Source organism: Zootoca vivipara, chromosome 8 (genome assembly GCF_963506605.1).
Source record: "Zootoca vivipara chromosome 8, rZooViv1.1, whole genome shotgun sequence".
NCBI lineage: Eukaryota > Metazoa > Chordata > Lepidosauria > Squamata > Lacertidae > Zootoca > Zootoca vivipara.
Genome location: NC_083283.1, coordinates 33,455,345 through 33,473,406, shown reverse-complemented (window position 1 = coordinate 33,473,406; position 18,062 = coordinate 33,455,345). Strand labels below are relative to the sequence as shown.

General features: G+C 42.6%; 1 protein-coding gene across 1 annotated transcript in view; it reads right to left on the bottom strand.

Annotated features, from left to right (window-relative positions):
• The window catches only part of CPA6 (carboxypeptidase A6), a 54,311-nt gene that overhangs the window by 5,467 nt on the left and 30,782 nt on the right, over positions 1–18,062 (bottom strand). Inside the window, exons 7-10 of the mRNA XM_035125592.2 lie at positions 11,856–11,966; positions 11,172–11,262; positions 5,476–5,678; positions 357–441 (exon numbers count right to left, since the gene is read on the bottom strand). Coding sequence (XP_034981483.1) covers positions 357–441; positions 5,476–5,678; positions 11,172–11,262; positions 11,856–11,966 — 490 coding nt within the window. The remainder of the gene's footprint in view (positions 1–356; positions 442–5,475; positions 5,679–11,171; positions 11,263–11,855; positions 11,967–18,062) is intronic.

Here is an 18,062-nt window from a genome sequence, read left to right as displayed (position 1 = left end):
CAGACCCTCATAGGATGTGAATGTCCTGCAATCCCTCCATCTAGGTGCAGGTTGTATATATACATGGCATGTAAATAAAACCATATATGATAAAGACACCACAGTCTCTACTGTGCCTTATTCCCCAAAAGGAAACAGAAACTCTAGGTAAGTGTCTGGAACCCCAGAAATCTCGCACCACTCAAAGAGATTAGGGTAGTGTGTAACAACATAATGTAAATTTCATGCAGGCGTCTCTTGCTTCTCATAGCAGACTGAACAAAGTTCTCTTTGAAATGGTTTGCTTGGATCTTTACAACACTAATTAGTGTAGTACAAATAGAAAACCAGTGAACTAGCATACTGGAGAAACTTACACAAAGTGCTGGAGGCAGGGCCATATCGGTATCTTATCCCATAAACTGACTGCAAGGCATTTACAGCGTTAAAAGCAGCAGATTCCTGGGAAGGGAATAAAACAAAAACAAACAAACAGAGAGAGAGAGAGAGAGAATGAGAGAAACAATTGTGGTTATCTCAAAATTTCAAGTAACATCCAACAATATAGGACAATGTTCCTCAAACTTGTTTTTACTTCATTCCCATTTCAAAGCTTCTAAAACCCAGCATAAATAATCTGGTTCATATTTTAGCATGTGGAGGCCTTTGTATGCTGCCATATGCTGGTTGCCTGTCACTGCATGTAAGGATTTGTGGACCTAGATACTAATGTGAACAAAGGCATTAAAGGAGGCATAAGAAAGGATGCCTCTGATCCCACCCTTAAAGCAATGAACAAGGATGAACAAAGAAGAAAAGGTTTGTTTTCTATCTTCCCCTTTCTTATTACTGGTAGATCATATTGGAATGGTAAGGTAAAAGGTAAAGGACCCTGGAAGGTTAGGTCCAGTCAAAGGCGACTATGGGGGTGCGGCGCTCATCTCGCTTTCAGGCTGAAGGAGTCAGCGTTTGTCCACAGACAGCTTTCCGGGTCATGTGGCCATCATGACTACACTGCTTCTGGCACAACAGAACACCGTGATGGAAAGCAGAACGCACGGAAATGCCATTTAACTTCCTGTAGCAGTGGTAACTTTTTTATCTACTTGCACTGGTATGCTTTCAAACTGCTAGGTTGGCAGGAGCTGAGACAGAGTGACGGGAGCTCACCCCATCGTGGGAATTTGAACCACCGACCTTCTGATCGGCAAGCCCAAGAGGCTCAGTGGTTTAGACCACAGCGCCACCTGCGTCCTTGGAATGACTGGGCAATGAAAGGAATCAGCAAGGATCCTATGCCTGGATGCTTACAATCTATGCATGGGTTGGCTGCAGAAAAAGAAAGATCCTACCCCTCCCTGGAACTTCATGCTCTGCTTCCAACGGGTGTCCAATTCACCTTATGAGAATAGTTAATTTTGTGCAAGAGTGGGGAACCTTTTTGGTTCAGCATGCCAGATCTTTATCTCCTCCCATGCCTGCAGGTTAACTTTGACAGGTGTTTGGCACACTGGTATCTGCCCCAGATTCCCAGGATCTTCATGCCATTAAGGCTACTTTTCAGATGTCTACTGAGAATCTCCATCCATTTCACATCCAACTACGGTAGATGCAGTTCCAGAGCGACAAGGCTGGGCTCATTTAAACACTCAGAATATCAGTATATTTAAGTGATTTCAGTAGCAGAGTTGTTTCTGTCCAGGATATGAAAAAAGAAAGGGATTTCTCTTGACAAGAACCATTCACTATGCAGAAATATCCCTGGATTATATTTTGCAGTTGCAACAGCCAGTCTGTGACTGGAACCAACTTTCAAAAAACTTAATTATGATGTTACAGATAAGGGAATTGCTGAGACTCTGCTTCTGTATTGCTATATATTTTACATTTAAGAATCAAATGAGAGAGTATATACAGAGTGCCTGGATGTGCTGACATTTTTGGATACCTCTAGAGAGCTGGCAGTAACAGTTATGAAGAGTCACACCAGATGTCTGCCATGGCATGAAGAAGTACGGTAGGTGGAATTTATACAGCACTAGGTAAAATAGTTGAAGAAATGTGTAGCTAGAAGGATAGCAACCATTCTGTCACACATCTATTACTAAATGGTTCTAATATATTTTTCTGTGCAGTTTGATTTCCATTCTGGTCTTCTGCTGCCTTGCCTTGGTTCCCCCACACCCAAGCAGGGTTTGGCTCCCAAAATCATTCACCTCATTTGTCACTCTGGTCGTGAGATGCCACTCATTGAAAACCTTACACTGGCTTCCTGTCCACTCCCAGATCCAGCACAAGCTTACTGACTGTGCTTTCAAAGTCCTCCATGGCCTTCAGTACATCCTGCCCATGATCTTTGCTTCTCCAGCTTCACAACCTTCTGCTGTCTGAACTAGTTCTCCACCCTTGCTGCCCTGGAGGCTTAGAATTGCCTCCCCAAACACCTGTCTGATACCACCACTATCTTCATTCAAAGCCTTTGGCTCAACCCATAATTTATCACAGTCCCCGCAGCTTACCCTGTAATAAGTTATCCTAACCCTGCTTACATAGAGGAAGCCCCACTGAATTCAAGCTTGCAGCCTAATCACGTGCAGCTGAAAGAACCTGGATGTTCTTTCCCTGTGAACCCTGCACCCTTCCTTGGTTGTTTCCCCTGTGTCAGACTCTAAGCTCAAGGTGGGGGTCAGTCCCCTTGTATTCTGTAAAGCTCATTACAGTTATTGATTTATAAATATTATAAATGGCTACAGGACTGATGTAGTTACAGGTAGGTAGCCATGTTGGTCTGCCGTAGTCAAAACAAAATAAAATAAAAAAACACTGATGGTAATGGAAGAATATGGACTGTGGAGACAGAAATAGCTGCATTCCCATGCTTTCTTCTTTCCCCAAGTTTTATTCTCTTGTCTAAGTGCTATCCTCATACAGGGAACTACAGAAGAAGAAGAAGCAGGAGGCTGAGCAAACTCTGTTGTGCTCTCATGGGAAGACAGATACTAGGCTTCTAAATAGGGATGCGCCTGCAGTTCCACATCTGTTAACTAGGTTGCCATATGAGAGGTCACAAATTTTATGCATTGCTGATCCATATATGGAAACCAGGGATGGACAGAACAGTCTGTTTCTGATCCATGTCAGTACTGCAGATGTTCATTCATAAGGTTCATTTTGTCCTGTTTCCACATTAATCATATATATATGATTCATGCAAAAATGAACGAAAAATTATATTTAAACATGCATTGAAGTAACCTATTTTATCTCAAAATATGTATTTAAATACATATTTATCTGAATTTGATTATTATTTTTTAGCTGCTGTTGCAAATTTTGAGAAGTGCAAAATCAGAAAGATAATTACATACCAATTCACACATTTATCCAGGAGGTGTCAATTTGCAACAGAATCTATAGAAATCAAATTCCTCAAAACCCCTGGTTTCTCCTTTGAATGTGTTCTGTGAATGAGGGTGTGTGTGTGTGTGTGTGTGTGTGTGTGTGTAGCGACTGTCCAAATGCAGGTCTGAAGTACTTTGTGCTTCAGCTCAGGTCTCTGTTGAATCAGTGTCTGGACGAATGACTAGCTGGGATTGATGCTGCCCCAGGTTCCATAGTGGGATATTAATATAATAAATAAAAACAAAGGGCTGTATTCAACTAAGTCCTACTCAGAGGAAACCCATTGAAATCAACAAACCTGTTAGCCATGTCCATTAACTTCAATGGGTCTGCTGTGAGTAGGACTTCTTACTTTGTGTGAATACCTTTTAACTCTACATTTAAACAAAATAAAATGATTTTTTTTATTGCAAGTTTGCTCCTGGGAGCATCATTGCTGTGAATCCTCGACAAACCCTATCCCATGATACTGATGACCCTTTTCAGTAGTAGACTAAGGGTTGGTTTAAGCTCCAATCCCACCCCCAATCCCACTGTCATACAACTTCACTTCAGATCCCCTGACCATGGTTATTGAAAGAAATAGTTTTATAAATTAAATAACCATCTCCCCAAAAGACTGAAATAGGCTACACATGCACATGTCCGCACTGTAAAACGCAGTCAAAGACACGACTTAAATGTGGGGAGTTGTGTATCCTTTTCTCCAGTTTCAATGCCCTAAATAATTTAGTGCACTAATTCAAAGAGTGGCTGGCTGCACAGTTCTGTCTAGTAAGCTGGACAGAAGCCTGTTTGCCTTCAGCTCAGGAATTATTAAAGAGTCCCCTCATTTCTGAATACTGAAGCCCATGGTAAAGCTTTCATCTGTTGGCCAATCTCAACATGCAAAATAAATCTGAGGATCTGGTGCTTGTGAAGTTTGCCTCAGGGGATGGAAATGGAAAGGAAATCCTTTGTGATTCTGCTTTGCAGCTTCACAATAAACTGAGATCACATCTTATATGATTGTTGATGCCATGGGTAAATGTGCCTTTCTTTTGTTTTCTGTGCAACTGCAACTCTTTGGCTCACGTGTTTTGGGTATCCTTCAAAACATTCTTAGACCAAGCAATCAGTTGCATTACTTCTCAACTGCAAGTAGCACTGACTGAGAGCACGTAATCTGTTGCCTAGCAATTCCCATAATACATTCTCTTCCCATAGAACAGATATTCATAGCGATATGGGTAGTGAAAGCACTGACTGAAGTTTAAGGAGGCAAGGAAACAGAGTCTGACCTCAAGTTAAGTACACATGGGCATTTTTGATTGGCTTTTTAAATCCCTGGCTGCCTTTATGACAGCATTTTGGACACTAGTCTAACTCCTGTCACACCCAGCGCCACAAAATCTTTCTGCAACATTCCTAACATCTCCCTTGGACCCTCAAATGAAGCATATTGCTTATTGTATTCATTACTGAACATATAACAATTACATTGGATGATATGCCCATGCATAAATATGAAGTATAACTACTTTGAACTGATAGCCACACACCAAGCAGAGGCTACTCCTTCAGTCTAAACAGCAATATGGAGGTCAAGCCGTGTCTTCCTTCACCGAGGAAGCTCAGAAGCATATACTGTACCGTATTTGTCTGTGTATAACATGCCCCTGTGTATAAGACTCCCCCTATTTTGGGGGACTCCAAATTAAGAAAATGGCGGGAGATTGCCCAGAGTTGCTAAGATTTTTCTAGGGGGGAATCTGGAAAATCGCTCACCTGCCTGACATATGCTGCCACTCACACACATTGCAAGCCGCCTATCACCTGTCCCCTCCAATCGCCTGCAGTGACAGCTAATCAACACCACCCCTTGCCACAGCCACCAATAACATGCCCAATAGATGCTGACAATCTCCAGCTCGCGGCAGCAACCAATCCCACGTCCTCCCTATGCACTATCCGTTATTAAGACAACCCCCAATTTTTTACATATCTTTTAAATAAAAACAAACAAACATTGTCTTATACATGGAAAGGTACAGTACTTTCTTCAAATTCAAAGTGATCTGCAAGGATTCAAAATTCTTCAAATCCCATACTTACCACACAGCTGAAATTGGGAATAGTCGCATACTTGTAAGAGTAGGGATACAACAACATCTGGGCATACGCGTGAAAGGACAGGTAAGCTTTTATTTGCTTCCGGTGTTTGCGAAGAAAGTGAGCAACAGCCTTCACTTCTGGCTCAGATTCAGGAAAAGGACCACAGTATGTGTCGTCGCAGGGGTGGGTGGAAGCCCCTTCATCTGCGTGTTGAAAAGAAAAAAGAAGACCAAATTAAACCCACATTTAAATTGGACGCAAGCCAGGAAAACACCCACAGATATCATGCTGGTGCAGCTCTATTTTTTATTAAAATAAACTCTCTTGAACAACAACAAAAAAGGAACAGAAAGGACCAGTTGGGCAAAAACACTTTGCTGCCTGAGGCTAAGGCAGGACTGACATGAGGGAGAGTAAGGTAACAGCATCCATCAGCAAATGCTGGTGGACAGCAGAAGGAGCTGTTGGAGGACAGAGTGGTGCAAGCCACATGGCTTGTCCTCCACTCCCATAACTATCCTACTGCACTGGAGGACATTATCCTATTACCCATGTGGAAAGTGAGATTGAACTGCCATTCTAGTGGGTTTCTGTGCATTGAATGGTGGAGGTACCATTCAGGCAGCAAAATATATTGGGCTGGGCAAAGGTGAAGTTGCCCCATGCCCATATTGGGCTGTTGAATCTCACTTTCAACCCTGGCAAAGGGACAGTGCACCTGAGGCCAACAGGCTCACTTAGAGGGGCGCAGGGTGTGTGTGTGCTACATGACATAGCAGCTCTGTCCTCCAACACGGAGTTGCACATAAGTTTTTCTTTTAATCGGTTTGGACAAAGGATTTGGCATAAATCAGAACTTGAAGCCCTTCCACTGTGGCTGTTTAAACTGAAGGCATTATTTAAACCAGGTTGGATAGTGCCTGAAGCCCTTCTTGTAGTAGCCTCAATACTTCAGAATAGTCATGCCAATGAAAAGAACAGAAGTGGATGGAGTCTTTGTTTGAACCAGCATGTAGGTTACGACTACAGGGGTGCAGATGCCACATTCCCCAAACACTAACCATGGCTTAGTCACAGGGAGGTTTACCAGTTTCTGATCTGGTAATGGTTAGCATGATGTCCTTTATGCTCTTTGTGTAACTGGCTTGGGTTTAACACACACAAATATATTTTTTCCCCAGGAATTCTGCATAATAATGAGACCTTGACTGCTGCATTTTTGCTGCCACAAAGGGCTTATTAAACACTCCTTTTAATAAATACCATTTGCATAATACCGTACTTTAAATAGTAAGGGGATGAGAACCAGCATTGCATGATGATCCTTAAAAATATGAAGTATAATAGGCTATATAATTAGCATGATAACTCAGAAGTAGCAAAATAGCACTTGCATAGTCTGAGGAACTAAAACACGAGAACTTCTCTTCATGGCCATCAGTGAAAAAAATGCAAAGATTATCTTTGTCTGAGCTCAGATGGGCACTTTGTGGTAGCGAAGGAATGTGGTATACTCTCTGCTAAACAGACAGCCACCAAGTCATCTAACTCAAGAGAATCATCTCCTAATTTATTCAAATGCTATAATCCAGTTGTTTTCAAACCTTCTAGCTTCAGGAAAGTATTCCCATATTGACTTGTTTGGCTTGAAAAGACCCACATTAGTTTAAATTGAGCTGTTTAGATGTATAGTCTGCTCTTCCAAAACTTTTCTTGAGGCAGCTTTGGATCTTTGCCAATATAATGGATTGGTGTTCTTCATTCATAGTGCTAATTTTGCAGCTGTTGAAAGACTTATCTTTACCTCCTGTCCTGTTGCTGTCCACTTCTCCAGAGAAGCGGACACGGAACAATGGATTCAAACTACAAGAAAGAAGATTCCACCTAAACATTAGGAAGAACTTCCTGACAGTAAGAGCTGTTCGGCAGTGGAATTTGCTACCAAGGAGTGTGGTGGAGTCTCCTTTGGAGGTCTTTAAGCAGAGGCTTGACAGGCATATGTCAGGAATGCTTTGATGGTGTTTCCTGCTTGGCAGGGGGTTGGACTGGATGGCCCTTGTGGTCTCTTCCAACTCTATGATTCTATGATTCTATGTTAACTAGCAGAGATGAAATCGAGTTTATACCAGGCTAAAGTTAGGTATGGATTCTGCTATTCATGACTGTCCTACCACAACCTTTAAATCATGGGTAGGCAAACTAAGGCCTGGGGGCCGGATCTGGCCCAATAGCCTTCTAAATCCGGCCCATGGACGGTCCAGGAATCAGCGTGTTTTCACATGAGTAGAATGCGTCCTTTTATTTTAAATGCATCTCTGGGTTATTTGTGGGGCCTGCCTGGTGTTTTTACATGAGTAGAATGTGTGCTTTTATTTAAAATGCATCTCTGGGTTATTTGTGGGGCATAGGAATTCATTCATTCTTATTTTTTCAAAATATAGTCCAGCCCCCCACAAGGTCTGAGGGACAGTCGACCGGCCCCCTGCTGAAAAAGTTTGCTGACCCCTGCTGTAAATGGTAGTTACAAGATCTAATTGAATCATAGAGTTGGAAGAGACCACAAGGGCCATCCAGTCCAACCCCCTGCGAAGCAGGAAACACCACCAAAGCATTCCTGACAGATGGCTGTCAAGCCTCTGCTTATAGGTCACACTGACTTATGGCTCCTTTGTTGCAGCAGAGGCTCCAAGTCTCATATGTCATGGGATTCTCTGATGGGTCACAAAGAAATTTGCTACTGCCCAAGAACATGGCACAATGCAATATAGCTGTTATTGCATGGCCTACCTCAGGTTACCTCCTTAAGGTTACAAAGTCAGGAGAGGATTCTTTCAGACAAAAATAAAGCAATAAATTATTGTTTTTAGGTGGATTCAATCATTATTTTACAGCATTTATATATGGGATGATTATTGGGTGTTCTAAAAAACCCCTCAATCTTCTTTTACTAGCTATGATTTGCAGCTGACTCAGGTAAAATTGTATACTTACTTTGGTAAGCTAAGCTGATAGCAGCTGTCCCGATTTCCTATCGAACCAATAGGATCTCTGTGTATTACTCCTGTATCATCCCCGCAATTATGAGGAACACAAATATTAAAAGAGAAATGCTAGCTGCCATGCACAGCTATGCAGTTCTCTATATTATTACTGTATTATCTAATGTTTTTCATTCAGATAAGGTTTTTCGAGTTTAGGTGGGGAAGGATAAAAAGGAATTCAGTAAATGTCAGCTATTGTTGAATGCCAGAGTCACTGTCACAACAAGACAATAAAAATCCAGGAAATGACAGAATTGCTCTACAAGGTTGTTTCAGAAGATAGTCGAATTGTTCATCTTCCACTGCAGGAGACAATCATTAAAGTGGATATGTTGTGCTTTCTTGAGATGGATGAAGGAATGAAAACAGAGTGTACGGGTTGAAAAACTTGATAGTGGCTTTCATATTGATGCAAAGAGATGGAACAGTGGATAACCTGTAACGTCCCAACTACAATAGGCTGAGAGAGAGACGGTATTATCTCCTTCTGTCATGAACCCAGAGACTCAGACACAGAGTCTGAGGCCCCAGTAGTGCCAATGGAAGAGCGCCACCACTAAACTATAACCCAACTTCCCTACCCCAAGATACCAGAGACCATGGACCCCAAATCTAGATTTGTGCCAGAGGAGAATTTACCAGCTTCTATGTTGTTGTTGTTTTCCATAAAAATAAAGAAAAAATATATACATTTAAAACCGGGGATGTTTTGTTTTCAAATCATATGATCTACAACTGAGCTTCTCAAATATAAACAGTCTGGGTGTGTAATAATGATGTTGCCTATATGTATGTCACTAGTAAAATTAGAGACACCAATGAAACAAATAACTCCATCCCGTGTGTACCATAGGCTGCAAAGCCAAATCTGGAGATATTCCTACTTGCATTAGAGTAACTTAGGAGTGAGCCACAAGAGGTAAGCACTGTGTCAAGGTGCTTATGCCAGAAAGGAAGAGAAACAGAGCTGACACAGAAATGTTGCCTTAAAGGAAAAGAAACAGTCTCGCTCATTGAATGCCAAACATGTGCAGACGAAATGCAAAAACAGGATCCGTGCTCAAAACTTACCTGCCCTCAGGCACCTGTTAAGAATTTCAAGGCCTGAAAACTGGAGATGGAACTAAGTCATCTCCATGAAAACACAGGGTGAAGGTTGTTTTTCTGAATAAAAGCAGGTCAAGATAATATGACTTCCCTGTTCATTGATTTTGGGTTGTTGTTTTTTTGTCTCTTTGAGAGAGGCAATGTAAGATGACAAATGTTCATGGGATTCGGAGCAAAGGACTTTCGAGCTCTAATTCTGTCATAGTTGTTGGCTTGCATCGTATCCTTGGGCAAATATGCAGCAGTTCTATGTCTCCATTTTACTTCTGAAAAATGACTTACATCAAAAAAGGACTGTTCTAAGAATCAGCTATCTATAGGACAGCAAGTTTGTTGGGGGGGGGGGAAGGATGCACATGGGAGTGCCATCTGAGCAGAGCAAGCCACGGATGTGTATATTGATGTGAAAGGTAAAAACTAACTGAAATGAGAGATGAATTCCCACCTGGGTTGAACACATTTGATGTAATAACAAGCAATATATAGATAAGAGAGCCGACCAGATGCAAATCCATTCTTCATGTCTTCAAAAAAAAAAAGGCAACTGAGTTTCAGAATTAAAGATTTTACTCACTTCATTCTCTTCTGTTTTGTTGTGCAACAGGGGATTAAAAGAATGAAGGAGACCAGAGGCACTAGATTCACTAGGCAACCATGAGGCAGCCTCTCAGTTTCTTTAGGCTATAATATGAACTAATTAAGTGTAAATTAATTAGAATGGGCCTAAGACGTGGAGCTGTGAATCAGGAAGTTCCTGCTTTCAATCTCATCTCATAGTTTTGAACACAGTAGGTAGCCATTGGCAATCTACTCTTGCTCTTGGCTTCAGCAGTCTGCAATATGGAAGGTAATAGCGATAGTGACTTGACTTTACAGGGCTGTTGTATGTATTACTGCTAAATAATAAACGTTAACCACTTTGTAACACTTGAAAGCGCTATACAAATGGTAAGGTAATAAATTTTATTATAATTTTTATTCATTTCATACATGGGCTACTGATTAATCACACCCAGTGCTTTTTTTCTGAGGGTACGCAGGGATACTGATACCCCTCAACATTTTGGGCAGTATTTCAATATGAGTAGTAAAATGAGAGTACCCCATAACATTATTTGAATATTTCCATATTGAGGCCTACAGCGCTAAACTGCGAAGTCCAACGGCATGTCCAACATTCCTCAAATAAAAATAGGGACATTCTATCCTGCATCAGTGCCCCATCCCACACCCGCTATATACGCACACTGCCGATGGAATACAGGGGGAAAGGGCGGGGCTGACTGAGCTGCCCCAGTGGGACTTGCATTTAAGCATGAATGTAATTCTAGGCCAGGGATTGTTGTTTCTTTCTTCCTTCCTGCTTGCACCAGGTGAGGAGTGAAGTGTGATTGATCTCTGTGTTCATAGTAAAGCTGTTAACCACAGTTTGGTTTGCTTCACAACCTGGACCATATTCAATAAAAATTTGCAGTGCAATTTAATATCCTAGATAATAAAATGGCTACATGGCTTGCTATTTCAAATACAGGCTAATTCTAGACTTACCGCACCATTTCACCTTCCAGTTACGATTGGCATCTACGCCATGGCAACGGAATCTTGAGTTCTTTGATCTTGTTTTTCTCCAAAATCGATCCTATCCATAATTGTTAAGAACATGGAAATACAACATATTGGTAAAAAAAGCATCATATGCATATTAACAAATTCTTGTAAAGATACTTCATGAACTCCCTCCCCAAACACATATTTTGAAGCACAGGCGACTCTCAACTTATGCTGGGGTTAAGTTCCGGGGATAGTTTGTAAAGCCAGAACTGTGTATAGTCAAAACACATTGGTTTCAATGGTGGGTGGGATTGCCAAAGTCCTTGTTCCTGGATGTCCACCATCTTCCTTATTTTTTACCTTGGCCAAATGCATAAAGCTGAAGGTGCGCAAGTTAAATGCGCACATCTTGCAAGTTACCTGTACTTGACTGCATTCATAGAATCACAGAATTGTAGAGTTGGACGGGATCCCTGGGGGGGGGGGGTCATCTAGTACAACCCCCTGTGATGCAGAAATCTCAACATGCAGTCCCCCATTCAGTTTGAAACCATTCCAGATCCTGCTTAGCTTTGCAATGTGCTAGCTGTATTATCGCTGCACTACAAGGAGGATATCAGTAATATATATATATTGAATTCTAACTCTACTAATAACCTTAATGCTGGAAACATGACTAACCTGGGTCCAGCTAAAATGGTATCCATCCACATTAAAAATAGGCATGATGTAGAAATACAGTTGATTTAACATTCTTCTCATGGCTGGGTCACTTTGATATGTCTGGAGAACCTATGGATGGGCAAAAGAATAATCAAAGTAACGTCTGTAATCAAAAACCCATAGGAACCACCCTGAACCCTTCTCATATTTATATATATGTATATCAGCTGTGGGTGGAACAAAGTACTAATCGGAACTGCAGAGCAGGACTAGAAACATAAGGCATGCTAGAGCTCAGATAGACCTTGGTGCTAAAGCAAAGTTCTACTAAGACAGGCATACCCAAACTCGGCCCTCCAGCTGTTTTGGGACTACAACTCCCATCATCCCCAGCTAACAGGACCAGTGGTCAGGGATGATGGGAACTGTAGTCCCAAAACAGCACGAGGGCCAATTTTGGGGATGCCTGTACTAAGACAAGAAGCCATCTCATACTCCTTCCTGCCCAGGTGGAATCAATGGCTGGCATGAGGGGAGTCAGTCCAAAGATTCTTCACCGAGAAGCTGTAGTGGTACAGATCGCCACATGGCTCATTAGTCAGCAGTTCCCGAGTCATGCATTCTGCAATTACTTAGGATAATGCCATTTAAAAGAAGCTCTGCTTCTTTGTTGCCAAAGTCCCACTATTCTGGAATTCCATAATAAAATAAAAAAACCCATTCCAGTGCCATTAATCTAGTTCCTGTCACCAGATATTATTGGGGCAACATGGAACCAGAGGACCTGGAAGCAGCTCCCACTCCAGCCTGAGTCAGGCCTAGGTCAACATATAAAATAGTAAGTAGATACAGATTTAAGAGCACAGCCAACAATCTGCAGATAACTAGGTCTACTCTACAGGGTCTAAGCACTACTATGAGCCACAGATGCTGAACTGATTCATTATGGCATACAGAAGTATATTTGCCTCGCAACAATTCATATTTGCAAGTAAAAAACATGAAAGGGTATTAAAACTTAATGGATTCTGGGGTGTCTATGCCCCACTGATTAATAATTTCACAGCAGTCTGGTGGTGGTTGTTTGAAAATTCCTTCATGCAGGAGCTGTGAAGCCCATGTCTCTTCCCCCACCCCACCCCAAAATCAGGTTTATAAAACTTCATTTATGTTCATGAATCATTTTCATTCAGAATTAAATTCAGTTGCAATGTCCCATAATGATTGCATGTGAAACTGAAAACAATATATAACTGATTTTTTTTTTAAAAAAAACAGTTTTAATAGTAAAAAGCCCATAGCATCACTTGTTACATAAGGGAACTGATTAGGTCCACACTTTTTGCAGCAAGGTTAGAGATATTGGTATATTTATGGTACTGGAAATTATGGAATATTGCACTCTCAGAGAGACTGACACAGCAACTTGGTTCATCCAAAGGAAATGATGAGGAGGACAATTTTTATAAAATTGCAATATAGCTTTAGTTTGTCTGCTGCCAGAAACAGTGTTCAACTGACATCTCCAGCACAATGGTGCAGCTAGGTAACATTAGACCCTAGATTTAGGCCACAATCCCACCATACATATAAAGCTCTATGGCAGCACTTTAGCAGTCATGGCTTCCCCCAAGAATTCTGGGAGCTGTAGTATGTTAAGGGTGCTGAGAGTTGTTAGGAGACCCCCTATTCCCCTCACAGAACAACAGTTCCCAGAACTTCCTGGGAAGAGAGATCGGCACTTGAACCAGTCTGAGAATGTGATGAGTGATGGGAGTTGTAGTCCTAAAACAGCCGGAGGGCCAAAGGTTAGCCACTCTGGCTGTACACCTTCCAGTTATGCTATATTTATTCTCCTTCTGTATTCCTTGTACTGTTTTGAAGTAAATAAACACGCAATGTCATGGCAAAGAGGAAACTTCCATAGCTATTTGCAAAAGCATGTATGGCATGCCTCACTGTGGCAACAGCAGGTACTGCACTCTTATCTTTTAAACGCATGCTTAGCAAGCTTTTGTTGTTGTTGTTGTTTAGTCGTTTAGTCGTGTCCGACTCTTCGTGACCCCATGGACCATAGCACGCAGGCACTTCTGTCTTGCACTGCCTCCCGCAGTTTGGTCAAACTTATGTTCGTAGCTTCGAGAACACTGTCCAACCATCTTGTCCTCTGTCATCCCCTTCTCCTTGTGCCCTCAGTATTTCCCAGCATCAGGGTCTTTTCCAAGATTCTTCTCTTCTCATGAGGTGGCCAAAGTATTGGAGCCTCAGCTTCACGATCTGTCCTTCTAGTGAGCACTCAGGGCTGATTTCCTTAAGAATGGATAGGTTTGATCGTCCTGCAGTCCATGGGACTCTCAAGAGTCTCCTCCAGCACCATAATTCAAAAGCACCCATTCTTTGGCGATCAGCCTTCTTTATGGTCCAGCTCTCACTTCCATACATCACTACTGGGAAAACCATAGCTTTAACTATACGGACCTTTGTCGGCAAGGTGATGTCTCTGCTTTTTAAGATGCTGTCTAGGTTTGTCATTGCTTTTCTCCCAAGAAGCAGGCGTCTTTTAATTTCGTGACTGCTGTCACCATCTGCAGTGATCAAGGAGCCCAAGAAAGTAAAATCTCTCACTGCCTCCATTTCTTCCCCTTCTATTTGCCAGGAGGTGATGGGACCAGTGGCCATGATCTTGGTTTTTTTTGATGTTGAGCTTCAGACCATATTTTGCACTCTCCTCTTTCACCCTCATTAAAAGGTTCTTTAATTCCTCCTCACTTTCTGCCATTAAGGTTGTGTCATCTGCATATCTGAGGTTGTTGATATTTCTTCCGACAATCTTAATTCCGGCTTGGGATTCATCTAGTCCAGCCTTTCGCATGATGAATTCTGCATATAAATTAAATAAGCAGGGAGACAATATACAACCTTGTCGTACTCCTTTCCCAATTTTGAACCAATCAGTTGTTCCATTACCAGTTCTAACTGTAGCTTCTTGTCCCACATAGAGATTTCTCAGGAGACAGACGAGGTGATCAGGCACTCCCATTTCTTTAAGAACTTGCCATAGTTTGCTGTGGTCGACACAGTCAAAGGCTTTTGCATAGTCAATGAAGCAGAAGTAGACGTTTTTCTGGAACTCTCTAGCTTTCTCCATAATCCAGCGCATGTTTGCTATTTGGTCTCTGGTTCCTCTGCCCTTTCGAAATCCAGCTTGCACTTCTGGGAGTTCTCGGTCCACATACTGCCTAAGCCTGCCTTGTAGAATTTTAAGCATAACCTTGCTAGCGTGTGAAATGAGCGCAATTGTGCGGTAGTTGGAGCATTCTTTGGCACTGCCCTTCTTTGGGATTGGGATGTAGACTGATCTTCTCCAAGCCACTGGCCATTGCTGAGTTTTCCAAACTTGCTGGCATATTGGGTGTAGCACCTTAACAGCATCATCTTTTAAAATTTTAAATAGTTCAGCTGGAATACCATCACTTCCACTGGCCTTGTTATTAGCAGTGCTTTCTAAGGCCCATTTGACTTCACTCTCCAAGATGTCTGGCTCAAGGTCAGCAACCACACTACCTGGGGTGTACGAGACCTCCATGTCTTTCTGGTATAATTCCTCTGTGTATTATTGCCACCTCTTCTTGATGTCTTCTGCTTCTGTTAGGTCCTTACCACTTTTGTCCTTTATTATGGTAATCTTTGTATGAAATGTTCCTTTCATATCTCCAATTCTGGTTTCATATCTCCAATCTCTGGTTTTCCCCATTCTATTGTTTTCCTCTATTTCTTTGCATTGCTCATTTAAGAAGACCCTCTTGTCTCTTTATTTCATATTTATTACATTTTTATCCCCATCCCTTTCTCCAAGGAAGTGAGAAGGTGTGCAAGGCTCCCTTTCCCACATCATTTTATCCTGTCTATAACTCTGTGAGATAAGAAAATTCCTTCAGTAGCACCTTAAAGACCAACTTCAGATACACTTCAGAAGAAGTGTGCATGCACACAAAAGCTCATACCAAAATAAAAACTTAGTTGGTCTTTAAGGTGCTACTGAAGGAATTTTTTTATTTTGCTTCGACTCAGACCAACACAGCTACCTACCTGTAACTAGATCTGTGAGATAAGGTTAAGCTGCAAGACAATGACTGAGCCATGGCCATTCAATGAGCATTATAGCTGAGAAGAAATTTGAACCATGGGCTTCCTAACCCTAGTTCAGCGCTCCAACCATTACATACATCTCAAAAGGACTGGAAGATTTGCCACATATCAGTGACTAGAGATCAACATCTAAGAGTGCATCTAAGACAGTGTTTCTCAACCTTTTTTGGGCCAAGGCACACTTGTTCCATGAAAAAAATCTCGAGGCACACCACCATTAAAAAAGTTAAAAAATTTAACTCTGTGCCGCCCTATATTGACAATATAATTATGACTGTAAGAAACACTTGCCAAAAAGATAGTAATTTGTGTCTCACTTAAGATTGTATTTTTAAAGTTTGGTTGTTAATTTAAAAGAAATAGTGAAGCTTTTGTTTCATTAGTTTGATGAATAAAAATGATGTCCTTTTATGATTATGTACTCAATAAATGGGTTTTTTTTGGGGGGGGGGAATTCCCTGGATGCGCACTTTAATGAAATGTGTGGCGTACACCTATGCAAAATTGTTTTGCTGGGATTCTCGACAGGAAGTGCTGTGTCATTAATCGAAATGATTTAGCCTGCCTAAAATGAAAATACGTGTTAATATCATGACAGACTTATGCTGAAGAGTTTACTTTTCATCAATAAAAGTTTAAACACACCTACACGGAATTCATAGCCCCGCCGAGGGAGGAAGAGGAGGAGCGGACCCAGCGACACACCCGCCCCGCGGCCGCCTGCTTGGAGCCCAGCCGGGTGCGCGGCGGCAGCCATGGCGGGAGAAGGGCCGCCGGCGGGAGCCGAGCACCTGCCTTGACAGCCCCTAGGCGCCCCGTGAGCTGCGCCGGGCTGCCAACGTCGGGAGAAGGAGACCTGGCTGGCAGAGTCGGGAGACCATGAGAGCGTCAGCCCTGCCCCCTCCCACACAGCGCGGACTCCGGCGGGCGCCTTGCGGCCGCCTGGAAAGCGCCGGACAACTCCAGACGTTCGGGAGAAACCGCCGGAGTCCACAGCTGCGCTTTGCGCATAGGACTCCCGAACGTTGGGAGCGTCAGCGTCAGCCCCTGCCCCCTCCCACACAGCGCGGCTGTGATGACGGGCGCCTCAGGCACCGCATGGCTCGGGAGTCGGGCGCGACTGCCGCGGGCGCCGGACGACTGCCGCAGGTGCAGCGGCTCGGCGCCCCTGGCAGCCCGGCACCCTGGTGCATTGTGGGCGACAATCGCCCTTCTCGTCACCGCACGTCGCGGCACACCAGCCAGCGTCTCGCGGCACACTAGTGTGTCGCGGAACAGCGGTTGAGAAACGCTGATCTAAGAGAGCAAAAAGAGTGCACTGAACCAACACGGCAAGAAAGCAAATAGCTCCAGGTGAGGTGACCCAAATAAGTGAGCTAAGCCATGTCTTTACTCCCTTCAAGGGTAACTGGCGAACTGCATTTAAAACAATACTTTGTGTCAGATTTACCGCCGAGCAAAAACCATTCACCAAATACAGTACATTTTTATACTGCCCACTGGCAGGCGAATCTGCAAAACTTGTACCCTGAACCGCAACCTCTGCTGGAGGGATCTCTCTTCTAGATCTCTCTTCTAGATCAAATGCCTTCTGTGGTCAGAAAGAATTCTTCTGTCCACAGAAGGCAAAATCTGGATCCAGCTCAAAATGGATCCAGATCTGGATATGGTGACATCATTGGAAAAGCGCCTCTGTTCACAGAATAATTGCACTCATGGCTGGATCCCTTCCATGCACACAACTCTCATTTTGTGAACGGGAACCATTTGATGGTGGTGTAGGGGGTTATTTATTGGATTTCTTACCCACCCTTTACCATAAAGTCCCAGAATAGGTTGAAACAATATAGGGTAATAATACAAGATTAAAACAAGGTAAAACAATTAAAAAGCTTATAAACTGAAGCAGGCTAAAGGTCAAACCAAATCAAATAAATGTATGCCAGTCTGGTATGATTTCGTTACTTAATGGTAACAAGAAAGACAATAACAGAGAGTCCTGCTAAAGCATTCCTCCATCTGGTATTCTTAATCAGTGTATATATTACTGATAGACTGCAACCTTTCATTATTTGC